At 41.4% G+C, this 27095-nt stretch overlaps 2 protein-coding genes across 7 annotated transcripts in view; one reads left to right on the top strand and one right to left on the bottom strand.

The window, feature by feature from the left end:
• PPIC (peptidylprolyl isomerase C) lies at positions 1–27095 on the top strand. 3 transcript variants are annotated; one of them, XM_079145694.1, is made up of 6 exons: positions 1–1960; positions 7237–7350; positions 8026–8119; positions 10581–10765; positions 12504–12679; positions 22951–27095. In XM_079145694.1, the coding sequence occupies exons 1-5, from the start codon at positions 1844–1846 to the stop codon at positions 12630–12632; spliced, it is 639 nt and encodes a 212-aa protein (XP_079001820.1). In that variant the 5' UTR covers positions 1–1843; the 3' UTR covers positions 12633–12679; positions 22951–27095. The 3 variants fall into 3 exon arrangements, with proteins under 3 accessions (XP_079001820.1, XP_079001819.1, XP_079001818.1); XM_079145693.1 differs by having other exon boundaries at positions 22948–27095; XM_079145692.1 differs by lacking the exon at positions 22951–27095 and having other exon boundaries at positions 2–1960; positions 12504–13305.
• The window catches only part of SNX24 (sorting nexin 24), a 163256-nt gene continuing 160615 nt past the window's right edge, over positions 24455–27095 (bottom strand). For all 4 annotated transcript variants that reach the window (XM_079145691.1, XM_079145684.1, XM_079145688.1 and 1 more), the window contains one exon: positions 24455–25961. In XM_079145691.1, coding sequence (XP_079001817.1) covers positions 25894–25961 — 68 coding nt within the window. In that variant the 3' untranslated portion in view covers positions 24455–25893. The remainder of the gene's footprint in view (positions 25962–27095) is intronic.

Here is a 27095-nt window from a genome sequence, read left to right as displayed (position 1 = left end):
CACCTTGTGTATGCACCAAATAGCCACAACACAAAAGCGAGGATAAATGTCACAAAAATTTAAGCAAAAACAAACAACAAAAAATAAACTAGAAGTTTTCATTCTTACAAAGTTGAAAGAAAAGCTAGAAGTCGTAATTGAAGTTAAGTTGGGAAGAAAACAGTATTAGTGAATGGGAAGCAGAGGAAGAGGAGTTTCTAGAGAGCTGGTGAATATTTCATTTCTGAGCCTTTGGATAGTGGGGTGGTGGTATAAAAAGTAGTTAGATAGTAGTTAGCTTATCAATATTTATCACCATATACCAGACATTGCAGTAAGTCAGAGTCATCAAAAGAAATAAAAACAGGCATGATCCCTGCTCTGGTGGTGCTTGCCTCTGATAGTAGAGATGGACAGAAGCAATTACAGTGATGAGTAGCTCAGATAAATATATACAATCACCCAGTAGGATAAGTGCTCTGAGAGATACCCTTAGCTTACTGCACAGGGAGGATTCTTTCTTCACTGTGGGTGGAGGTGAGGAGGAAAGTCATCAGGTCCTCACTGGGCTGAATCATAAAAATAGTTCCAACGTGTTTTACCCATCCCTAAAAAGCAGTGGTTACTCCTTTTATCTATAATAAATATCCTAAGATATACTCTTAGGAATCCCATCTGCTTATCCAGGGAAAATGTTGACTTGAAAGTCAGGGCACCAGCCCCTAAAAAATCCAGAGGACACTATTAATTTTTTTACTTAATTTTGGATCTGTTACTCTAAAATCAAAAAGGGTTTTTGAACATGTAATTCAAAAAGCAATGAGGTTTAAAATATTCTTTTACAGGTTACAAAATACTTATGTGCTCCACTGTAGACCATCTGAGAAATCATAAAATTACAAAGAAAGCAAAAAGTCATAATTTTATCACCATAGCTACTGCAAATGTTTTGGTGTGTCATTTAATTTTTAAAACGCTTGTATGTATTTATTTACACAGCTGAAATCAGAATTCCTATGTGGTTTTGCAACCTGAGTTTTACGTTTAAAAATACAATGGGAATTTCTCTATGGTATTCAATAAACTTCCTAAACATAATTTTGTAAAAATGTCATACTACAGATATACCTAAGAGTCCTTTTGGCCACTTTGTTTTCACAGTGAAGAATTTTACTTGGCCCTGCTTCTAGGCCTGCTCTGTAAACAGTGTAGATAAGATCACAGAATCATCCCCCCAATAAGATACTTCAACCTAGTTGGACGTTTTTCCCGGGTAAAAGGACTTGTGAATCCAGCAATTTTCAATTTTCTCCAAACGTGATCATTTCAATAAGAAGCTATTCATGTGAAACAGAGCTCCACTCTTCCAGAAACCCCCAGTGTTGAGAGGAGTCTAGGGCTGAACGATTCTGAGAATACAGAACTCGGAGGCTGCATCACCCACGAGGATCAGAGCGCAGTTTCCTGCGCCACCACGCTCAAGTTGCGAAGAAGACCCAAAGAACTGAGCGTCCTCGACTTTCCGCCTGGGTTTAACACGCGACTGGGTCAAGTTCGCGGAGATGGCGGGGCGCTAAACCTGCAGCTCGTAGGTTCCCCTGGCAGAGCTTGCAGCGCGGAATGCTGAGGACCCGCGCCTCCCCAGGTGCTACGCACCCCGCGCGCGTTCTTCGGAGTCCCAAATTCTGGTCGCGGCAATGAACTTGGGAGGAGCGCGCCCCAGGTCCCCGCCCTGCCCAGACTGCAACCTCCCCCTCAACCCCCGCTCCAACCGGGAGCGCGCAGGCGCAGCCAATCGGGAGTCCCGCCAACTGTCCTGGAGCCTGAGGTCGCCTGTGCCATCACTGCCACTTCCACGCTCGCCATGGGCCCGGGTCCCCGGCTGCTGCTACCGCTTGTGCTTTGCCTGGGGCTCGGCGCGCTCGTGTCTTCTTCGGGGTCCTCGGGCAACCGCAAGCGAGGCCCTTCGGTGACGGCCAAGGTGACCGAGCGGCGGGCAGCCACTTCCCCTCCTGTGGGCCAGGGAATGGTGATGCTTTCGGTACTGGGACTCTTGTGTCCCGGCCGGCGAGGAGGGGGCTTCCAGGGCGCGGGGGCACTGGAGGTGGTCGTGCGGCTAAGTGGTAGGGGCCTGCTCGCGTGGGAGGAGCGGCCCTCCTCGGGGATACACGGGACTCTGGGACCAGGCCAGTCTGCCCTTGTCGCCCACTGTTTGTACTCAATCTCTGGGGTCGATGGTCTGCTGTTACCAGCGCTGGCGTTGGGAGGCTTCCGGAGTCGGAAGCCTCGCTCTGCTAGAAGGAGACAGCCCAGTACTTCCTTCGGCGTGGCCTGGACTTTGGAACAAAGCAGGAAGAATGCGGGGGGAGGGGGCGGGCGGAAGAGACGCGCTCCCAGCTCGGAGCCCGCAGCCCGGCCGCTCGCCACGCGCGTCACTGGGTCTGGAAGAGCCCAACTCCAGGCTGGCGTTGGATGCCTTGCTAAAACGGGCGCCCTCCTCCTCTCCCTCCTTTCCCTCCTCCCCTGTTCCCCTCCCGGTCCCTCCACTTAGCAACTGTCATCCTCCCCAGGGAGGGAGAGGTGCACTTTTAAACTTCGACTGGCGCTGGGTTTAAGATGATGCTAGGCACGGCAAAAGTGGCACCTGTTGTGTTGGGCCGACCTTTTCAGCTCTGTTGGGGGCGTTTGGGGAATCTGCCTGGAATCGCGTCCTCACAGTTTGGTACTTAGAATACTTAACGCCGCTGTAGTTTTATTTTCAGCCCGTTTCACCCAAGTTAGAAGATAATGGGAAGGTGCAGGGAGACAGGGAGGGAATGTTGCGGTGCCCGTGATCACCACTTATAGAAGACCCACCGGCAGTCGTGTCTTGGAATCTGGAGGGCGGTATGGGCAGATTAAAGTGGTCTTAACAAGCAGTCGGGGGTAGCCAGTGAAAATGATACCTTTGAATCCTTAAATCCTCCAAGGCAAACCCCATCCAAGGAACAGGGAGGACCACGGGTGTGGGAGAGGAAGGTTCAACTCAACATCTGATGGAGGGGAAGAGAGCTGAAAGCCCAGGCCATGTTTTCTGGCATAGTTGCTCTGAGAAGCACCTATTCTATTCGCAGCCCCATAGCTAGCTTCGGGAACTGATCTGTGGCGGGCCCCACAGCTGAAAGGGGTTCTTTCAGTCTGCAGGTACTATTTCTGTCTTTTGGTTGTCCAAAACCATAAACATAAAATTTATACAACTATGAAATGTTGAAGGAAGTGAACCGAATATGGATTGGGTGACATTTGATAACACCTGATGGAGGTCAAGGGTCATGTGTTTTCTTTCATATGTGGAAACTAAGAGAAAAAAGGAAAAGAAGGTGGGGATCTCATGAAATTGGAAGGGAGATCAGTAGAGGAAAGGGACCAGGGGAAGACAGGAGAGGAGGGGAAAGGGAAGTACTGGGGAATGATATTAGCCAAAAAATATTGTTTCATTGTGTGCATGTACGAATATGTAGCAACAAACACTACCATTATGTATAACTATAATGTACCAATAGAAAAGGGGAAAAAAAGAAAAAAAAATATCTGATGGATGAGAAAAACCAGCTTGGAATAGGCTTAGGTGGCAAAGGACAGGTGCGAAGGTCTCCAGACAAGACAGCCATCAGTGTGTTCAGAGGATGTTCAGAGTGTGTTCAGAGTACTGTGTGGCTTTGGGGCAGGGTTGAGAGCAGAGTGACCTGATATGAGGTGGGGGAGGGTGCCTATCAGCAAGATCATTTCAGCCTCTTAACAGAAGTAAGTAGGAGTATGGGCATTGAGGTACTTATTCTTACAATTTGAGGTCTTATTTTAAGTGTAGAATTACTGAAGGGTTTTATACTTGGGAATGACATTTCATGTTTGTTTTTAAGAAATCCCTGTGGTCAGTCAGTGGAGAGTAAACTGGGAGTCACTCAGGACTCCATGCTAGAGTCCAGATAGTGGCTTGGATTAGGGTGGAAATCTTGGATTAGGGTTAGGATTAGGGTTAGGGGTTTGGATCAGCCTGTGTTAGTCCCTCTTCTCTGCTTCACTACTTCCTCCAGGTTCCAATGCCCCCGAATTTTCAAATGACTTTCAAGGATGGCCTTGAGGGGAAAAAGTGACTGAGTTGCCCACCCACAGAGTGCAGCATAATGTCCAACTTTTCAGGAACCCCACACTGATCCCCACAGGTAACCACCAACCCTTCCCAGGACTTTATCTGATTTGTCTTATAAAAGCCAGTTTCCTATTAGATCATAGCATTTATGTGCATGTTTTTTCTTCTATTCAACTTTAGACTCCAAGAGGGTAAAAACTTTGTAACTTACCCTGTCCAGCACTGGGCCTTGTTCCCAAGGGCACTCAGTAAAATTAGAGATGAGCTTGTCTGGCAGCCACCTCACCTCCTGTCTTGGGGTGTGCACCCCCGTTTCATTTCACTTGGCATTGAACATTTCTTGACTGTTTGCTCGTGCTGACATTATACTGGGATCAGGGGAGCTAAAAACACTTTGTACCCATTTAGGGTTCCCTTGCCTTGCCTCTAAGAGCTGGACTAGTGATAAGTCACAGCTCAACTAGAGGTAGCTTGGGTTGAAATTCTGGCTCTAACACTCAACCTTGGTAAATCACTTAACCTCCCTCACCCCCACTTTCCTCATTTGTAAATTAGTGATAATGGTCCTCGCTTCCCAGGTTGTAGGGAGGATTCTTCATATAAGAGAATGTAGATAAAGCACACAGAGACACCACTTCTGTGTTTCCTTCCCTTTCCCTTTTTCCTCCCACCTCCATTTCTCCCCTTTATTTAAAGTGTCCCCCATCCTTCCATTCTCTCAGGCACCACCCCTGTGCTTCCAGGTGCTCTTTCTCCTCCATGTGAGTACTATTTCCAATGCCTTATTTGGGTCCCATACTTATTTTCTTTCTTTTTCTTTTTCTTTTTAGTACGAGGGATCAAATTCAGGGACACTTAACCACTGAGTCTTATCCCCAGTGCTTTTTTGTATTTTATTTAGAGACAGGGTCTCACTGAGTTGCTTTAGGGCCTTGCTAAGTTGCTGAAGCTGGCTTTGAACTCACAATCCTCCTGTTTCAGCCTCCCAAGCTGCTGGGATTACACGCATGGACCACTGTGCCCAGCTAGGCCCAATTCTTTCCATTCTGTTGTCTTACAAAACTTGAACCTCTGAGTCTAGTATCTTTTCTCTGTCTTCTGGAACTACTGGGCAACTCTTTCCCAGGGCCCTTGTCCCCCTCCCTGCCAGCTGTGGTCACAGGGCTGCATTACTTTTCTGCAAACCAAACACATTTCCTGCTTTGGTGCTTTGGTTCCAACAAATATCAGTGAGCCCACCCTCCCCTCTGCTGGGCCTGCTTCCCAGGATGCCCTCTCCCAACCCTTAACATCCCTCCAGGCCTCAGTATACAGCATTCCTGGGGCATCTGTCACATGCTGCCTTGTACTTATCTTGTTCTTTTAAACTACTTTAGGACAGGTGTTCTCTCGTACACTTTGTAACTTCACATTGCCTTTCACATAGATCTTTAACAAATACTTGTCAACTAAATGAGATTTGACACTCACTTCTGTTCGAGTTGGGAGAACTGCTACAGTTTCTTGTACTCCTTCATGACGTTGAAGGACCCTGTAATTTGGGGGAAGAATCATCAACAGTGAGCGAGACCGTATGTAAAAATAGGATTGTTATTGGAGCATTATGCTGGGACAGTCACTTTTTCTCCATATTCTCAGACTGCTCTCCCAGATTTTATTTAGTTTTTGCTTTGCTAAATATTCAGAGGAGTAATTTCTCCTTTATTTTGCAAGTCTGGAAGGCCTTTCGGGTGTCTTTGAGGATATTTCTTTAAGATTACATCCTTGATTCTCTTCCCAGGGACTGCTTCATTATTGTCCACATTGCAGTTACTCCTCAGCTTGGAAATTCTTGGGAGAAACTGTTTCTCTCTGCCACCAGCCCTGCACTGACCAGGCTTCCCCAGCCCACTGATTGCAGAGGCGACCCTTCTGTGTTGCCTCGCCTTGAGGGCAGGGTCTTTCTGTAAGCTTTTCTATATAAATAATAATAAAACTTTTGCTGCTTCAGTCATGTAAAGATTGTAAAATGCCACATGGAACACTAAATATCACATCACCCCATGACAGACGTGCTGATGTATTGGCAGAAGCCCTTGTCTTAAAATAAAGCTTGACAGTCTTTACTTACTGATTTTTCTAAACTGCAAGACATCTTTTTTCTTTGACAACCCTTCTTATATTTTTTAAAGCCATCTCTTGAATGTCTTTTTTTAACCATTCAAACAGTAAATTGGTTCATATAATCTCAACTAGCTAATAGAATGCCCTTTGACTCCATGGCCTTTTCAAGCCTCTCTCTCAGTGATTTGGGAAGCAAACTGTATAATTTTGTTTCAGACCAATTAAAAAAAAAAGTCTAAAAGAACTTTTAAGACTTAACCTGCACTTCTGGATGTGTTTTGTTTGAAGCTGTGACAGAGAAAGAACAAATCCTACTTGGGTGACTTTGGGAGCATGACAACTGAATCCAGTGTCTGAGTTTACGGGGTAAATGACTTTGTCAGTTCTGGAGTGTAGTGCTTGCTGTCTTTTGGATGAGGTGGAGACCTGGTGCTTACTGTGCTTGGACTTGAGTGGCAGGCCTTTTGAAGGACTGCTGTATGTTTTAATCATCTTTTGCGGGCCCCTTGATAACAGACATCTACTGGGAACTCATTGGGAGTTTGGCAGTATTTGAAGTGACAAAAAAATAAATCTGGATGGCTAGCCTCTTTCTCTCATCATTTTTTCCCCTGACAAGATTAGAGAGCACTCTTTCAAAAGAACAACATGTTCCACTCTAATCTTCATCCCAAAGCTGAGGAACAGGAGGTAGCAGCAGTGTTTGTCTGGGGCATGAGTAGGGAGTAGAATTCTTGAAGATTTGATTTGGCTGATTCTTGCAGTATTTGTAGAATTGACTTTAACATCAGTACCTGCTATGGTGCTTGGCCCATAGTGGGTGTTCTTTAAATGTTTGTTGAATGAATATTGCAAGTGAACCATATCCACACAGGAATTTTTAGAGCACCTTTCACTGGCATCCTCTTCATGACTCCTTTATAAAATACTGTTGGGAAGGCTTTCCTCAGATTTTCATTTTGATTTCACTTGTATTTCTGTCTTTTCCATGCTATAATCTTCTATTCTGTTTCCATTATACACAGGTCTTCTTTGATGTAAGGATTGGAGACAAAGATGTGGGCAGAATTGTGATTGGCCTCTTTGGAAAAGTTGTACCCAGGACAGTGGAAAATTTTGTCACTCTGGCAACAGGAGAGGTCTGTCTCTATTTTATTTCCTACAACTGTGCACAAAAAGTGGATTTTATTTGTTTTAAGTAAAATATAAAATGCCTTCCAGGAGAATAAGTATTAAATTAATGTCAGATGAATCTATGACATTTAATCATATTTGGCTTTATTTTCCTATAAAATCTTTTTTATTCAGGCACTCAGCACCTGTAGGCTTCTAGAAATTGAGAGAAAACACGTGAAAATGCATGTGACTCCTTTTTACTTATTCACATCAATACTGTTTCCATAGTTCATGTATTTGTTGTTTTGGTGAGACAGTGATAAGTTTCTCTCAGTAAATCATTGCTCTCACTGGGTGTGGTGGCACACACCTGTATTCCTGGCTACTTGGGAGGCTGAGGCTGGAGGATCACCTAGTTGCAGGCCAGCCTGGGCTACTTCACAAAATCTGTCTCAAAATTTAAAAAAAATTTTTTTTCCAAAGGGTTGGGAATGTCACTCAGTGGTAGAACACCCCTAGGTTCAATCTCCAGTAAGAAAGAAAAAAAAGAAAAATCATTCCTGGGACCTAGTCAAGTTTTATAGATGTTTTAATTTTCTCACTTTATCATTTGCAAATAAACACTGGGTTTGAGGTTCATCTTTCAATATGGATTTTTTTTTTCCTACTTGTGTTTTCAACTGAAATACTCTCTTTAGAAAGGATATGGCTATAAAGGAAGCATCTTTCATCGCGTCATCAAGGATTTCATGATTCAAGGGGGAGACTTCACTGCGGGGGACGGCACTGGTGGTAATGTCGTCTTTTGCCTTTCTCCTTTCCCACTTCCCAGGATGAAACCTAAGAGTTAGGCAGTATGTGAACCCAAGATAGCCAAATCTCCCATTTAAGAAACAAAACTGTAAAGACAGCTCAAGTTCTTTCAGGAAAATAGAGTTTCTGGGGACCTCATTTACCAGAATCTTAGTGGGTATATATAAGTGAATCTTCCTAATTCTAAACGGGATTGTTCTGGTGTTTATTGTCTTTGCACAGTGCAGATATATTCATTTGGCAGAATATCTTGCAGTTATTGAAAATGCTGCTACATAGCAATATAAAGCAGTGTGTGCCATAGGAAGGAAATGGTAAAATATAAAGCTGTTATGCCCTGGGATGGCAGCTAGCCACAGAGTGGTGGGGGTAGAGGCTGGGGCATCTTGCTAGAAGGACAGGACTGAAGTTTAGGTGGCAGGATCATGATGACTTTTGCCACATCTTTCAAAAGTGTTTCCTTTTATTGTCAGCTTTCTTAATAATAAAAAAAGTCATAGCTGAGTCATCAAAATTATAACCTGATTCTTATGAACAAAGCTGAACTAAAATAAAGGACAAATACTTAACATTGTTGAGTTTCAGATCTCCTTAAGCTTATTGTTTCTCATTGAGGGTCACAGCTACTCTGCTCCATGGACTATTTTCCTTCTGAAATGTAGGGATAGGCTGGGTGCCATGGTGCACACCTATAATCCCAGTGGCTCCAGAGACTGAAGCAGGAGGATTGAGTACTCAAAACTAGCCTCAGCAAAAGACAGGCACTAACTCAGTGAGACCCTGTCTCTAAATAAAATACAATATAGGGCTGAAGATGTGGCTCAGTGGTCGAGAGCCCCTGAGTTCAGTTCCCAGCCCACAAAAAAAAAAAAAAAAAAGAAATGTAGGAAGAAGTTTTCGCACCCCGCCCCCAACATCTATTACATGTGTAACTACACAAAATCTAAGATTTAAAGCTCAGCAAATACTGGTTAGGGTGGATATTAGTTGCTAACTTTTTAAAGAAGGGCCACTTTCAGTCACTATTTCTATTTATGTTTATTGCAATGGATTATTTCTTTATAACAAAAATAGTTGCCATTAAATGCTTTGATTTGCCAGGCACTTTGTGAAGATTACTTTTAGTTCTTGCAAAACTGCTGTAGGATCTGAGGATGTAGAATGGAGCAGAGAAGCTTGTTTAGTTTCCTCCAGGTTACAGGGTTTGCTGAGAATGCTTGTGGAAGCAACCCTAGCTGCTGAGGTGCCAGATCTCAGCGGAAAACCCTGCAGCTGTAGTACCTGCCCCCTTGGTACCAGCATCCACCATCCCACCATACGGTCCAACAGGAAGAGTGTCTGTGCTTTACTTTGCTTTTTTTTTTTTTCTTTCTGTTTTTATTCCCTCTCTACTTTCTCTCCCCAGTGCGCGTGGGTCTGGGGTTAAAATTCTCTGAGATTCAGACAGAGGAAATTTTGAACCATTTAAATTTAGCCTAGACCCCTCTGGTCAGAGATCTCCAGCTAGGGTCACCCACATGTCCCTGCTCAACCAGCTACAAATTGCTTAAATTTGATATCCACTTCTGGTCCTTTTAACCAAGCCAGGATTTTGAGGTTGGTAACCACTGGATAAGTAGTGCAGTAATGGGAGGGCACAGAGACCCCCCAGGTGTTGTTATGGTCCACATCGTTGTTGTGAGAAAGGGCTTCTACTGTACCTGCTGCTTTGCTATAACTCCAGATCACATGCCTCCTGCTGGTCCTTCAGGTGACCCCAATTGTTGTCACTCTCATGTGTCCTGAAAGCATTGTGCTTAATGGCTACCATACAAGCTGTTACTACCTTGGTGCTGAGGCAAGAAAAAAGAACCAGCTTTAGAGTCAGAAAGTCAGATGATCTAATTCTGCTCTGCTGTTTTCAAGTTTTATGCCTCTGTTTCCCAGTGTAGAAAGGGACTGAGAATACCAACCCAGTGTGGGAATAAGCTGAGGGGGTACACTCAGTGCTGGGTGCACACTGGTTGGGTGCCAAGGTAGGAGTGACCTGGAACAAGTCACCTCAATACAGGATGGAGATAGAGCCCCTAGGATGGCTCACCCACCTTTCCATTTGGTTGTGGGATACCACCCGGCCCTTCTGTTCCTTCTCCTTTGGAGTGAAGTCATTGACCTGTATGGGTCAGATTTGGCCTTGGTTTGAGGCTAGAGGGAACTTGCCATTCTATGCCATATCAAAGGCACTTTTGCTTGTTTGTTTCAGTCCCTGGGGTCCTGCTTCCTTAAAGAGTGAATTTTATCCTCGCCTTCACTTCTCCATAGCTTTGACCATCTATTCCCCATTCTCACCTCCTGTAGGGCTCTATAAAGTGATTACACTAAAGCCTTTTGTTTCCTTTGAAGAATTTACTTTTCGTTGACATCTGTTCATTCTCCTCCCTTTTCTTTTGTCTCAACTCAGGTTTTAGCATTTATGGTGAGACATTTCCTGATGAGAACTTCAGGCTGAAGCACTATGGCATTGGGTGGGTCAGCATGGCCAATGCTGGGCCTAACACCAATGGCTCCCAGTTCTTTATCACCTTGACCAAGCCCACCTGGCTGGATGGCAAACATGTGGTTTTTGGAAAAGTCCTCGATGGGATGGTAACTTGATATATTACTTTTTTCTCTTTCAAAGTTTTATATTTGTGAGAGTACCTTCAGTGACTCATTTTAATCTTAAATGTGTTGTTAGAGATCCATTATGATATGCTGACTGGCCTCTTCAAAGGTGAATAAATTATATATGGCATGACATTTTAATTGTTAGGGACATTAGAATAGAAGCTGAAGACTTGACATGGAGAAGCTAAGTACTTAATTTATTTTGCTTCTGGCTATAAATGAAAAGCCCATTATAATATGACAAAATAAAACCAGGGCCCCATATGTACATAAAAGGGAATATTATTCAGTATTACAAAGACATTCTGATGCATGCCATCTCATGGATAAAACTTAAGGACCTTGTCCTAGGTGAAATAAGCTTGTCACAAAAAGACAATTACTCTGTGAATCTACTTACATGAGGCACCTAAAGAAGTCAAATCTATAGAGACAGGCAGTGGAATGGTGGTTGCCAGGGGCTTAGGGAAAGGTATTTAATTGGAATGGAGTTTCACTTTTACAAGATCAATAAAGTTCTGGAGACCAGTTGCATAACAGTGTGAATAAACTTAAACACTACTGAACTATGCACTTAAAAAACGAATAAGATGGTAAATTCTATGTTAAGTGTTTCTTACAGTTAAAATATTTAAAAGCCCTGAACCCGTGTGGTTCAGTCCAGATATCAAGTCACACTCACAGACACACAGTACAGCAACAAAGTCATTAAGAGAATTCAAATCTATGTTGTTATTCTCAAAGAACAGCAAAGGATCCAATTCATACCCCTTAGCCTGATTCTTAAAATTCTCATGCTTTCTCGCTCACCATGTCTCCTCAGCAGCTGCCTAGAGTACCTTTCTCAACTTGTAAACTGGCCATAGTGAAGTCTGCCCAACCCCACCCTGGACACCCTTGACTCCCATGCCCTCTTCCATGTTCCATTATGTTTCATTTTCATGTGAGTCACTTTGCCTCCCTCATCCAAACAAATGAACCAGTTTCATCACTGTAGGTTTTCCCTTCTTCTACCTGCTTATTCTACGAAACTGAAGTGCAGGAATCAAGATGAATATTCACTGTGTTTGGAAAACCCGTCAAAAGCCTGCTTTTTTTTGGGGGGGGGCGGGTGGTCTGTGCCATCTCCCTACTTTCAATGGGAAACATAAATAGTACATGTAGTACATGTGCTTTTGAGGCCTTCTAGGGCAGAGAAAAGGGTCTTTACACCACTGTGGGACCGAATGGGTTATATTAGTATCAGACTCAAGATTAATCACTTTGGTTACCTTTAAAAGGGGCCAAACTCAGAAGTAGATCCACTTTTAAAACTGCTTCCTAGCCCATTTTATTATGCCTAAATCTAGTATAGGGTAGAGCTGAAACTGATTCAAACTCCACGTTAACCTGTATATTGGATTGTAGCAGGTGAATACAAATACTTTTTATTAGAGCTAGGTATCTGCAAAAAGTATGGTTTTTTTTTTTTTGGAGAATATAAAACGCTTATTAAGAAAGAAGTAAGGATATAGACTAATATGTTCTCTGACAAAGTAGTGGGTGAATTTTATTCTGTGAGAGATATATACACATACATAAAATAATTTTCTGAACCTTCTGAGTTCTTCACACTTAGTGTGCATGGTTTTTCTAGTGATACAGCTTACTTTCCCGCTGGGGCTTTGGATTACACTGATTACAGATGCCAGAGCTGCCTGTCTGATTCTCTCTCCAGAGCGTGGTGCACTCCATAGAGCTCCAGGCAACCGATGAGCACGACCGTCCTCTCACCAACTGCACCATCGTCAACAGTGGCAAGATAGATGTGAAAATGCCCTTCGTGGTTGAGGTTGCAGACTGGTGACACAACTGGCAGAAAACAAGCAGCACACCTGGCAGGGTTGTGTGTGTGTGAGAGTACAGTATGTGTGTGTACGCATCTATGTGTGTGTACAGTATGTGTGTGCACGCATCTATGTGTGTGTACAGTATGTGTGTGCACGCATCTATGTGTGTGTACAGTATGTGTGTGCATGCATCTATGTGAGTGTACAGTATGTGTGTGCACACATCTGTCTGCCCATCTGCCTCTAATTCTTCAGTTTCTGTTTTGCTTTGCTTTTTACTTTCTTTTAATTCCCATTCCAGAGCACAGGGAAGATTTAACAATCAACTCACTCCAAGTTTAGTTTGAATGAACCTGGGGTAAATCACCTATTCAGGAACTTTGAACTGAAAAGAGACATCCTCTTCCTTCCATGGTGCTGTTTTTAAATTAGAAAACTTTGTATTGGCTATTTATTTTTAAGAACACAGTCATTTGTTTGTTTTTGTTAAATTCATTGTTCTCTCTATGTTAGGTGAAACTGAAGATATATTTGAAAAAGATGAAGATATGAAGTTTATTTTTCTGTATTCAAATAATTCTTTTCAGATAAAGGGAAACTTGATTAGTATAATCGGATATATGTCTTAGGGATTTTTGCCTGATAAAAGGTGCTTTTGTGTTCTCTATATAAAATACTTTTTATATGCATGAGCTCTTTTTGAAAGATTTCTTTTTAAAGTTCTTCGAAACAATAAATGTACAAAACCACATGCACTCTAATAGTAACAAAGAACACATTAGAGAGAGTTCTATAAATCAGAATACTAAAGAAACTGGATAATTTAGGATGAGAAGTACAGAAATTATGCCCATCCACATTCCAAATACATAAACTGATTATTCACTAATTTTTATTTAGTAAGTTCCCCTGAGTCCAGTTGTAATTAAAAGGAATCTTTTGATCACCTACATAGTGGGAGTTAAGATTAGGGCTGTATTTAAACTAGATGGGAAAGTACAATCCTCCTGGGGCCTTGTGACATCCTGGCTGCATCAAGTGCCAGGCTCTGTTCAGATGGAAGAAAACTGTGCTAGCACCTCTCCTCCAGCACACGTGCAGCAGGAAGCTAAAGGAATCCATCTCTCAAGCTATATTCTAAGAAAATTGCGTCAACAAGAGATGAAAATGGGCATTCTTGCTGCTACCGAGGAATATAAATCACTACAACACTCAGAGATTAATTTGATTTTTTTTTCCCAACAAATATTTATTGAAGGTCTTTAATATACCAGGTTCCAGTTTGAGTCTTGGAGACACCCAAAATAGACAGGAGAAAAGGGCTTCATGGAGCTGACACTCTAGTGGGAAAGATGGAGGGTAAACAAAAATAAAAAAGGGCAGTGAAAGCTATGAAGAAAACACACAGGGTGTTTGTGGAGAGGTTGGGTGGGGAAAAGGTTGGAGAGGCCAAGGAGGGCCTGTGCTCATGCCTGAAGGAAGAGTGGGAGGCGGCCAAGCCAGATCTCAGAGAAGGACCTTCCAGGCAGAAGCATCAGAAAAATGCAAGAGTTCTGAGGTGAGAATGAGTGGATTCCAAGGCAGAAAAGAAAGAAAGCTGGTATATTGAGGCCTGGCATGTGAAGGGAGGGTGAGGGCTAATGTCAGAATAAGTGCTGAGCCTGGCCAGCTGGGGCCAGAACACCAGGGCAAGGTACAACGGGAGCTGTCAGTTTCTAATTGGGAAGGGATGTGATGTGATCTGCATTATTTTGTCTGTTACAAGGAGAATTTTTATAGGGGGCTCTAGTGGAAGCAACTTATCAGAAAACCCAAACATTCATATCCTTTGTGTTCCCACTCCTGGGATTTGCCTTAGAAAGTGATCTGAGCTGTAATGGACACCATTGTTTTAGTATTCTGACTCCTTGTTCCAGCGATGGCTGCCCAATTATTTTTTCCTTTGGGGAATCACACCAATTCCCTCAACTATTTCTTATCCTGAGGATAGACTGACCTACAGATAGGTGCACACATGGCCTGGCAAAGTTCTGAAATTAATTCACTTGATAAATATTTCTTAAGCTCAAGACAGAGCCACAGCGTCAGCTCTTGTGCTTCCCGAGAAGCACACAAATCAAACACTTCACATGTGTATATTACAACACTGGGTAATAATGAGTCTGAGAAGAAAAAGGAGAGACAAGAGAGAGTGAAGGGTGGGTGGGCAGGCCTCTGAGTGGGGACTAAGGGTTGAGGGAGAAGCAAGCCAGGAGAAGCATGAGAAGCATGCTCCATGCTGTGAGAAGCATGGAGACAGAGGGGTCAGAGCAGTGGCCCTTGGTGAAGGTCAGCCAGGGTGGTCCAAGAAACAGTAAAGAGGTCACTTGTGCAGAATTAGGTTGGTGGGAGAGGGAGCAGAACATTCCCACTCCCTGGTCCCTGTGACCAGCTGAGGCCTGGGTGTTTGACCTCAGTTGGGTTAATGAGCTTCAGTCATGGGATTTCTGCTGGAATTATTACATAAGAGCAGCTATGCTTCTCAAAAGGATGTAAAGGTGCAGAAATAAGAGTGAAATCATCAAAGAAGGAAGCTGGTCCAGAAGACAAAAAGATGGATTCCTGAAGACATCATTTAGCCTCCATGTCTAGCTGTGTCTGAGGCTGATCCACCCCTAACTTTTCACTATATAAGCCAATTCATCTCCTTTTTTGCTTAAGCCAGGGCAAATTGATTTCCTTTGACTTGCAACCTAAAGTCTTTGTCTAATACAGCAATATTGAAAAAGTTTTATATATAAGGATGTGAAGTGTAGAATTTATGGAAGCAACTTGAATCTCAACATGGTTATAAAGAATACATCTCATAATGGAATACTATGCATGAAGACTGACTTTACAGAATGTATATGAAATGGTTGTTTTAAAGGAAAAGTAGAAATAATACATTTTCACAAGGTAAATACAACAAAATGTAAATTCTCATAAAGTAAACACAAATGGTAGGATCTTTTTACTCTTTATTTTTTACTTTATACTTTTTTTTCCGTGGCACTGGGGAATGAACCCAGGGTGTTCCATCACTGAGCTACATCTCAATTCTTTTTAATTTTTATTTTGAGACCAGGTCTTGCTAATTTGCCCAGGCTGGTCTGGAATTTGTGATCCTCCCCTTCAACTTCCCAAGTCTCTAGGATTATAGGCGTCAACCACCATGCCCAGCTTTTACTTTATACTTTTTTCAATCTTCCGGTTTTGCTCTAGGGTACATTTCATTTTAAGAATGAAAAGAAAAATAAAACATTTTATTTAAAATAAAGGTAGCATAGGAGGAATTGAAAACAACCTCTTACACATGCGAAATCTCCAATGTCAGAAGGCCACTAAGCTACTGTGACCCCTCAGGCATAAGGACATGCCCTGTACACCACATTTGTTGTCTAGGTTTTGATTAGTATGAGCATAAGTGACATCTCTCCAGTGACAAAACAACAAGCAGTTCATTTTGGAAGTGCTGAAATTCTGAGACCACAAGTGCACAGGTGGCAAATTTTCATGTTGTGCCTTATGCCAAATGACCATGACCTAATGACACCCACAACCGCCACTAAGAGAAAGTGAAATATCATCAAACTGATGATCATGAAAGTAGGAACTGTTGATTTTTATAGTCTAATGTTGGGGCAAAAACTTTAGAAATAAACTATTTTGCTGGTCATGTTACTGAAAAGGTCACATATGTAGCTGGGGGTGGGTGTGTAATCAGAGGAAAAATTACAGTGGACACCATCACCAAGCCCAGATTGTAACAAGTTAGTCTTGAATCATTCTAATAAACAATTTAAAATATTTTGGCTTCCTTAGCCATACCTATTTTGTTCTCTTACAAGTGCTATTTAGCAGTTTTCTGGATCATCCGCTAAGAATCTAACAAATTTATTCATGAGTCATATTAGTTAGAATGACCCTTTTGGAATGATCAATTACTTCATTTCTGATGAATTTTTAGATTTTGAACAAAATTCAGCAATCTCATTTCTCAGTTCAGCCGTTTTAAGTTACAAAAAGATAAAAACATGGCAAGGATTTTATAGCAGGGAAAGGATTTGGTTTTTGTTTTTCAACATTCTTATAATTCAGACAGCTGAAGAAATCTTTGATCTTAAAAGACTTGGAAAATCAAAGACCCCTCCAGCCCCCACCCCCCTTTTTTTTCAGATTAAGGAAGAGTAAAACAGTATTGTAATGGAAAATTTTGGTGCCATTAAGTACATAATGGCTTTTACTTAAGTCTATAATTCATCCCATGGACTTAAGATTTTGGCCAAGAGCAAGTTTTAGGTGTGATATAATGTAACCTACTCCAAATTTTACTAATGTTACTGATAGGCTTAAATAGTGGGAAAACTGTAGGTTCAAATGCATAATTAGAGTGACTATTCACAAGAATTGTGCCAGAAAAATAGTTTATGTACAAATAATTAAGAGACAAAACAAAATATATTTCACAATTCATTAATGGAACTTTTACCCCAGCTCTAGTTAAATCAGAATTATTAGGGAATCACAAATTTGGAGGATTTGGAGGACTCCATACACCCAAACCCTTTCCATTAGCTACTTTTAATGTTTTGTTAGGAGTCATGTTTCCACAGATTGTGAAGAACTTCCTTCTCGGAGCAACCTGGACACTATAACTATGGTCACCTTCTGTCCTAGTTGGTAAATATTATCCCTGTTATCTGGGTAGGCAACTGTTTGAAAATTTGAATCTTTTTCTTCCACCTGGTCTTGAAAGATGGGTGTGCTTTTGGTGACTGCAGGTATATACTGCAATAGACTGTCGTGAGCAGAGGAGTAAGGACTGGTCAGCCTGGAGCAGAGAAACCAAAACTTAATTTAACCTATCTGCTTTAAAGTACAGCTCTCTTGGGAACTCTGGAAGTGGACTCCTGCCTGTGCAAGTCACTCTTCAGGGCTGTGTGTGGCTCCCTCAGGAAGCCCTGACTGAAAGGTTCCATACCCTGAGTTTTATACCTCTCTGGGTATCTCCCACCCGCCCCCCAGACTGCAAGCTCCTTTAGGGCAAGGAGTAGATTTTATTCCTAATCTATCCATAGACCATGTCTTACACTTAACCAATAAGTATGTTTAGAATCAGTGACCAGAAAGAATAAGCCTAGATTTATACTGTGAAGTGCTTATAATCTCTCAAGACCATAAAGGTTGATAAACTTTGGCATTACTCATTCAACCGTTTCTACTGTTTTTCAAAGATTGTTATCTTTCTATAAAAGCATAAACTTCCTCTTCGCTTTCTGAGTTGAAGCTTGATGGGCATGCCAGAAGTTGCCTGGCAAAAGTGAGGGGAGTGGCCAACAGTAAGAGGCCAGACCTGTGAGTGGCGGCATCTGAGGCAGACACCCCGTTGTGAAGGTAGCACAGTCGTGGCAGTTTGTGGAGGCCCAGTTATGAGCTGAGCAGGTCAGATACGATCCAAGAAGTAATAAGAAACCATTCCTCCTGGATTCTTAGGTAGTGGACTTAGGTGTTCACTCTGGCCACCTTTACATTTGAATCCTCATTTTCTTGGTGATCCAGTGCCCTCCTGGCACTCCATGAGGAAACCATGTACAATCAAGGTGTTTACCACTTGTAAATTCAGATAGCATTATGCACTTTGACTGAAGTATTTTGTTTGATCTCTGTGCTTTGTTTTGTTCCTGGCTTCAGAGCATGTTCTTAACCCTAGTGAACTGGGAAGACATTTGGACACAATTCAGCACAAATCTGTCACCACAATGGGAAAAATCCAAGCTCATTTCCTTCTGCTGGTGGGTCAGTGTTGCTCTAGTTTTGCTTGCAAGCATCTGCAGATGCAGAGGCAGAGTATCTGAACTGGAGGAGGGAACAAGGTCTAGGAAAGTATTCAGCAACTCTGGAGCTCCCCGAAGACAGGGCTCCCAACCTTCCACTCTCAGTACCCATCAATGAATGGCACCAGATCCACCCAAATATTCTAGCCAAGAACCCTTCCTGACTTCTTCCTGCCTGTCCTTTAGCTTCTACACCTGAGACTATCAGCAGGTTGATTAGTAGCCCTACAAGGCACCTGTAATATCCACACCACATCCTCTCCACTGCTGCCACCTGCACCAGAAGGTCACCACTCAGTCTCTGCTTCCCACCCGGCACCTGTGTACTCTTCACAAGCAGCCAGGATGATCTTTAAAAAATAAATCTGATCAAATGTGATACATAATATACACTATCCTAAATTACAGATTGTTTACTGATGCCTGTTAGCTGTTTGCAGGTTTTTCTTAACCGTTTAGGTTTTAAAAACTTTCATGCCAGTAAATAAATGCATATTAGAAAGTAGATCATGTCCCTCATGTGAAACACCTGTCAGTGGCTTCCCATGGTACCCAGGCTACAAGTCAAACTCTCCAATGTCACCTTCTGTGGAGGCCCCATGGGACCCAGGCCCTGCCCACCTTACCACCCGGGCCCCTCACTGTCCTCCACACTCACCAGCTTTCTTTCAGGACCTTAATTGAAACTCTCTGCTGACTCAGGGCTCACAACCTCCTGACATCCACCCTTTCCCTTCCCCCATGCCTTTCACGGTCAATTCCACCAACATCCTGAAGGTCTTAATTTCAGGGTCTTACCTTGGAGAAGTTTCCTAACCTGCCCATCTAAATTTAGTATCTTCCCTGCAGATTAGTAAACTGTCTTAATTTTCCTTCATAACACCTGACATACTTCATAATCACAAACTGGGTATTCATCAGTCAATATCACATTATTCTGTAAGTTCCAGAGAAGGCAAGGATTCTAAATTAGAAATTAAAAACTAGAAATGTAAAATTAGAGCAAAAACAGAGACATCATGTTATTGTCTGTGGATGAGGAAAAACAGTCACAATAACCATGTACAGAAGTTCATGAAAAAGATGACCATTTCTAAGGGTATGGTATCGCTTATCTTTTACCCCATTTAAAATACCTTGTTGGTTCTGTCCAGTCATCCTGATTCTCCCTCTACTTTCTGATAGACTTCTGTTGCTAAGGCCTTCTGTAGTAGCCATTCTGCCATCCTTTTTGATTTGTGTCTTTTCTTCTTAGAAGTATTGACATGTATTTTTTCTTTTAAAAGAGACCTTAAAACTTTAAAAAATGAGCAACATGAAAATAATCTGAAATGCGCTAGGATTGTTTGTAGTACATCAGAATTGCCTGGAGGGCTTGTCAGATCTGTGGTCCCCACTCTCAGTTGTGTCTGATTCAGTAATTCTGGCAGGGTGACAAAGATCTGTGTTTCTAGCAAGTGACCTGGTGATGCTAATGCTACCGGTTCAGAGACAGCACTTCAAAACCACTGCCCCAAAGTGTCACCACTCCAGGGCAGATAACCACCGAATTAGCTCAGTTCCTCATTTGTACAAAAGAACAGATACTGGAGTAACCAAGGTTGGCACAGCTGGGAACTGAGAGGCCATTGTTGCCGTGAGAGCAGCACTGCCAAAAGCCATGCAGGAGAACTTGGAGGGGGCAGCAGGGCATTAAATTCTATTCCAAGCAGGATGGGGAGCTATTGGAAGATTGTGAACAAGAGAGTGACAAGGTCTGATGGTCATTTAAAAAGGATCATTCTGGCTTTCATGTCAAGAATGGACTGTAGTAAGAGAAAAAATGGGAGCAGAGAGGGCTGGAGGAGGAGTCTGCTAGCAGAGAGCATGGTTTAATCAAGGGAAATGGGGAAGTACCTGGTATTTTATAATGTAATGTGGAAATGTGAGTAGCCATTGTCATAAAAAAAGTTCTTTCTGATATGAATATTCACATCTGATTAAACACACATAAATAAATGGAGACACCTCTTATAGTTCTGATGTGAAGATGACTGGGGAGAGGATTAGCCCAAGCTTTATAGTTCAAAGGTTCAGATCCTGATCACTTTACTAACTGATGGCTTTAATCAAGCTATAGCTTTGTTTTTCTCACTGTAGCATGAGGAAGTCACCAAAAATGTGAGATTTCAATGGCATAATCTGTGAATAGGATTTAGCTCAAGGCATCTTACCCAAGTTAGTGATCTATCATACTAGCTCCTTTTTATTACTATGAATCTCTCTGATCTTTGATTTCTTCTCTAATAAAATTGGTACACTAAAAACTACTTCATAAAGAACCTAATAGAATAAAATATGCAAAACCCCAGTTCAACAACATCTGACTTCAGGAGAAGCTCAGTACACAGGAGGAGCTAACTGACATAGAATATCATCCCTAGGAACAATTACTGCTGTTAGACATGAAGACAAAAAATGGTTCACATTTCATAGGTCAGATTTATAATCACACACTTAGATCACAAAATGTAGTGAATAATGTACACTCCAATGACTTAACACAGTTACCCTATCCTCCTCCATTTTATACAAAAACACTGCTTCACCTTCCTCAGAATCCAGGCAGTCACTATATATCTGCATGGACAGAAAACAAATGTTGCAGACATTGGAGTTAGTGGCTGCTATCTTCCTGGATTTCTGTTGGTGAATTAAAAATCTATAATTATCATCAAGGATGAAAACCAAACCAAAGCCATGATGATGATGATCACTTCCAAGCAGAAGAGACAGATTGGATTGAACTGAATTTTATATCCAATTCAGTAAAACGGAAAAAAGTGGAAGACATTCCCTAGTTAATGGCTGAAAATTCCACAAAAAATTAGGATTATGTCTCTATTCTTTATATGACAACCATAATGCCTTAATCCAGTAAAGGAACTCAAATGTGTTTCATTGAATGAATAAATGAAGCTATAACTTTCCCATTGTGTATAGCATGTTGAATGAAACTAATCCTCAAATTTGTCAGCCTTCATGGTTTTTTTTTTTTTTTTTTTTTTCAGAGTCCCTTCCTGTGGCCACATGTAATATCCCAAGAGTGGAAGAGGTGTTCTTTTTGGTAATGGATACTGAAGGAATTATAAAAGTGAATAATCATTCAGGAGTTAGACACAGTGGGGTATACCTGTAATGCCGGTTACTCAGGAGACTGAGTAGGGAAGAATGCCTTGAGTTAGTGACCAACCTGGACAACACAGCAAGATCTTGCATCAAAAAGAGGAAGAGAGAGAGAGAGAGAGAGAGAGAGAGAGAGGAGAGGAGGGGAGGAAAAAGAAAAAGGCATAAATCACTCAAGAAGATGCTAAAAGGTAGATTATAAACCATCTACTTCAGATGGTGGCTTCTAACATAACTGTGTGTCAGAATCAACTGAGCAGTGTTTCTAACTACCCAAGCACAAGCCTCAGTCCAGATTTATTGATTCAGAATCCAAAGTGATTCTGATGCACAATTCTAGTTTAGAACCGCTGTTTTAGAGCCTTAGAAGTTGCCAGGAACATGGGATTAACAACTGGTGTGAGTGCCAAGACTCTTCCCGCACCCAGGGCAGAAAACACTAATCCATTACTGAGCCCTTACTCACACAGCCTGTACTCAACCAAAACCCTACTTCATTTTTTTTTTTTTTAATTGAGGTAAGACATACTTGACCAAATTTGTCATTTTAAGTGTACAGTACTGTGGTAATAAGTAATTCACACTCTCATATAACCATTGCCACCATCCATCTCTAGAACTCTGTCATCTTCTCCATCTGAAACCTGTTAAACACGAATTCTCTATTTCTCTCTTCCTCCATGCCCCACAACTACCATTCCACTTTCTGACTACTCTAGTAGCTCATGTAAATGGAACCCTATGGTATTTGTTGTCCTGTGATGGCTTATTTCACTTAGTGTATGTCTTTAAGTTTCATCCACGTAGCATGTAATCAGAATTTACTTCCTCTATTCATTCTTGCATTGAAGGATAGTTGAGTTTTTTACAACTTTTGATTATTGTGAATAATGTTGCTGTGAACACTGACGCACAAATATCTGTTTTAATTTCTGTTTTCACTTCTTTGGGACATATATCCAGAAGTGGAATTACTGGAGTGTGATAACTGTTTAATATTTTGAAGAAGTCAGGCAGGGTGGTGCACTCCTGTGATCCCTGAGGTGGGAGGATCGAAAGTTCCAGGTCAGCCTCAGCAATTAAGTGAGGCCCTAAGCAACTTAGTGAGACCCCGTCTCAAAATAAAAAATAAAAAAGTGCTGGCGATGTGGCTCAGGGGTAAAGTGCCTCTGGGTTCACTTCCCAGTACCAAAAATAAATTTTTTTGAAGAATTGTCATAGCATCTCATAAAGGCTGCAACCATTTTATGTTACCACCAACAATGTAAAAGGGCTTTAATTTCTCATTTGCTGTTTTCTGCTTTTTTGATAGCAGCCATCCCAAGGAGCATGCCAGAATCCTTCTTAACATAGGCAGTCTGCACAGTGACATGGAACAGCCATGTCTGATGAAGCTCAAGAGTGAGATATTATGAAATGTTATTAAAATATAAATATTATTAAATATAAATTTATATATGATAATCTAATTTTTAAAATTTTTGTTGTTTGACTTTATAATTGTTTAAAATTATTAATCCATGTGTATATGTATAATTATGCATATATACACAAAGTTAGTTTATGACTTTTTATAATAAAAAATTAAAACAAATCCATTAATATGGTACTGGTTATGTCTACTGTAGCAGATCCATGCAACTGTAAAAAGAAGAGGGAAGCACTTTAGGTACTGACATGAAAAACTGTCAAGATATATTAGATGAAAACAGGTAGAAAATATTATATGCTGCCATTTTTGTAAAAGTAGGGTGAGGTAGCATATATAAATGTACCACATTTGCTTGCATCTGGATGAAATATCCCTCAAACTTTTAAGCATAGTAGTTGCCTGGGGGAGGGAACTTAGACATGAGAGCTGGAATGGGAGAATTATTTCTTTTTTAACTATCCTTTATATTTTTCATTAAAATTTCAACCATGGAAATATATTCAATCATCTTTTTAATATGCCTTCCTGAGCTGAGTTGTCTGAAAGGCTGCCAGCTCTTTCCAGACTCTGCTGGAGTTGGGAGTGAGAATAAGGATGTACCTTCGATGAGAAATGAAGTGGGATATGGAGATGGTGAGTACCATCTTCATGCTGCTTTTCTGGACTGTGGTCACTGGCCAGCAAGGGGATGAAAAGCAACTGCAGCTGGACTCTTCCTTCCAGTGCCCAGTGCCCAGCCTCCTGAATGCTGCTGTGCTGTGCGGTGATTACAAGTCCTTCCTAATTGGACTTACTGATCCCTGGGTTGCAGCACCAATGCTGTTTTTCATCTCAGTTGCTCCCCAGTAGCCTCCTGACTCCCTGAGTTCCTGCTGACGGTACAGGTTACAGCTTCTCCGGCAGGTTGGTGCTGGAGGTTGCTTGGGCTTTCTGGAAGGCATTCCTGGACACCCACCAGGAATCCACACCTCTCATCCTTCCAAAAGATTCTGCAGGCATTCAGTTTCCTATATATAGTCCTGTTTGCTTGAAAGACACGCAATGATTTCTAGTTCCTACAAAGACTCTCATAATAAAATTCATACTAAAAATTTAAATATAAAAATAAATGTCATCATTAAGAAAAATTTTAATTCTCAAAAAAGATTTCTTGAGTAGTGCATCACTATACATGTTTGGTCTGTATTTGAAAAATTCTTATTATCTTGGTAAATAATCAATGAGTACCTATTGGCTTAACAATGGATGAGGTAATTTAATATGTTATCAGATTAGAAATAAATGCCTATGTGAATATAAGGTTTTGTTTGTGTGCATGTGCATATGTGCAGAGACAGACATAATCTGTTTCTAATAAAGTGCTAGAAGCAGAAGATCAATTCAAATATCTCTTGTTCTTTGTTTTTATTTAACTCAAAATAGCTAGTAACATAAAAACATTTAAAAAATATCTCCAATACTTGACAATTCAGTTATTTTTGACTGATGACACTTGATTACTTAGTTTTTGCTTATTTCCAACATGTAATAACATAATCTAACACAAAACATTTTTAAAAGTTTGCAGTAGGCTTTAAACTTGTGTATTTAGATCCTAATCAAAAACCATGATGTAGTTAATAGTTTCAATCTTATATATTTTTCTTCCACACAGAAACTAATTAAAGCTAATAACCACGACTAGGCTAGCTATTAATTAGTGTTCAATGAATGCCCATTTGTGGCACATACATACAGGTAGCATATATGGTTTTATCCTTAGCTACTCAAAATATGAATGTACGATGTCCAGTGGAGTTACATCAGAGACACATCTAACTGAATACATGAGGCCAGCCAAGAGGAATCCATAGGGAAAATAACACGAAGCCCTGTGACAATGCCATTAACTTGAATGCACGCCCCCAAGTGAACCTGGACCAGTACTGTACATCTGCTCTTTCTTCAGTCATCATCTTTTCACATCTGCCTCTTACCCAGCAAGCATCCTATAGGGCTAAGTGTGATTCTAATGTTTAGAAGAATGTGCTTTTTATACACAATTGTCCCCAAACCACCACCATCAATGGAATTTGATCTTCAAATGACCATTCTTATTTTCCAATGCTAGAGAAGAGACTTGATGTGGTGGGTGTACAGGCTTCTAATACAGTACCTTTCTAAAGGGCTCTCAAGGATAGTCTAACATGCCATTTCATCTTATGCTCTGGTGTTAGAAGTTAACTTCTGGGATGCGATGCAACTCCACTGTAATATAAATTAAGATGCCATGATTTTTAAATGTCATAACACTGCCAATAAATTTAATTTCCAGTTTGGTTCCTTCCCCACAGCACAGTGTGTTTCTGTGATGCTCTTCTGGTGCCAGCACTTCAGAATGTACAATCACAGGCCAAGAAAATTGCAGGGTGAAGAGATTAGTGTGTCAGGAGATCTGAACAAAAATCCACTCAAGCTGACCCGTCTCAGGATGATTCAGGATACAATGTTCAATTAGTAAATGGTGCGACTGAAGCAGAGCATAATTTCGCCGACACTCTGCTCCCAGGAATCTACTGTGACCTCCTTTTCGTGGGTTTCTAAGTTGGCAGTTACATTCTACTTCTTAAAACTCAGCCTTAACCTGACCACCACCCTGGTTCAGTTTCTATTTTTAAAAGCACCATTCTAATGGAAACGTCCCTGCCCTGAATTAAGTTGGGACTGTGAATTTTACCACTAGCTAGAGCTGTTATGCCATGGAGTTTAGGTTAATTTGGTAGATATCGATTTCCTTGACTATGACTTTGAAAACTTGCTTCAGCTTCTTTGAGCCTTGTAGGATTTCTACCTGGGCTGCAGATGAGGGTAAAATATCCCATGGAGTACTCCTTCAATAACCACATTTGGAAAATCTGAAAAACAAAAGGGAAACGGCTTTTCTTATGTGCATCAATAAAATATAATTGTATTTGCAGAATTTAACAAGGTAAGGCCACCACAACCTAGGAATCTGCAGTGCCGTGCAGTTTGCCTGGTTCAGGATGTGCTATCACTCATGCTGCTTCGGCCGGAAGCCACTTTCACGTACCACCAGACGCTGCAGGAATGTGCGGCCAGATTTGTAGCTTATTGATTTAAGGGATGTTCTAATGGTTAATGCTGCTAGGCCCCAGCTCTTTATCTGAATGTTTTCTCACAAGGAAGATGGATTACTCTGGCAATTCAATTTCTAACAAAATCTCAATATACTTGAAGGAATTCCAAGATTTCTACTGGGAATACTTTGCTGCAGTTTTTCCATTGTGGTTTACAGCAGCATGTAGTCCAAGTTGTCTTGAGTATGCTTGTCCTATTACACGAGTTTCTAGAGAGCAGCAAGATGGGGGCCTTTCTTACCAACCTAAGAAGGCAAATATCTGACAAAAGCCATTCTGTCAAACTTGAAAAATCAGCTACTTTTGTGGTATCATATGTAAAGAAGACACAGAGGTACACTGTATGGTGCACCAAATTCCAGTTATTGTTGCAGGTGAAACACAAATAAGTTGCTTAAGAGGGAAGCAATCTGTCTCATGCTTTAGATGCTGAAGTTCTAAATTTCAATCTGTGCATAATTATATCCAGAAACTATGCTATAACTCTGCACTTTAAATAAATATAGTTATTCTGTAAGGAAGTTAGGTGATCTGAGACAAAGAAATAATGTCTGTTTATTAATCCATAATTAATGTTTATTGACTAATGCTTTATAAAGTACCTACTACATAAAGCCGTGTCCAAGGAGACTGGGCTTCATCAGGGAAGGAAGGAAGACTCTCGGCAAGGATGAGACAGAGGAAGTTAATGGGAAAGTCTGCAGCAGGAGGGGACCTAGAGGTTCTGAGATCTAAATATAAGACAGGCAGTAAGGGGAGCAGGCATGAGGAAGCCAGATGGCAGTGGGTGCCAAGTCATGCTCAGGAAGAATCAACAGCAATTCTGCCTTTATCTGAAATATAATGAGAAGCTATTGAGGGATTTTAAGCAGAGTGAAACAGGATCAAATT

This window comes from Sciurus vulgaris (assembly GCF_902686455.1).
Source record: "Sciurus vulgaris genome assembly, chromosome: 6".
Lineage (NCBI taxonomy): Eukaryota > Metazoa > Chordata > Mammalia > Rodentia > Sciuridae > Sciurus > Sciurus vulgaris.
Note: the sequence above shows the minus strand (reverse complement) of the source record. Positions and strands in the feature narration are given on the sequence as shown.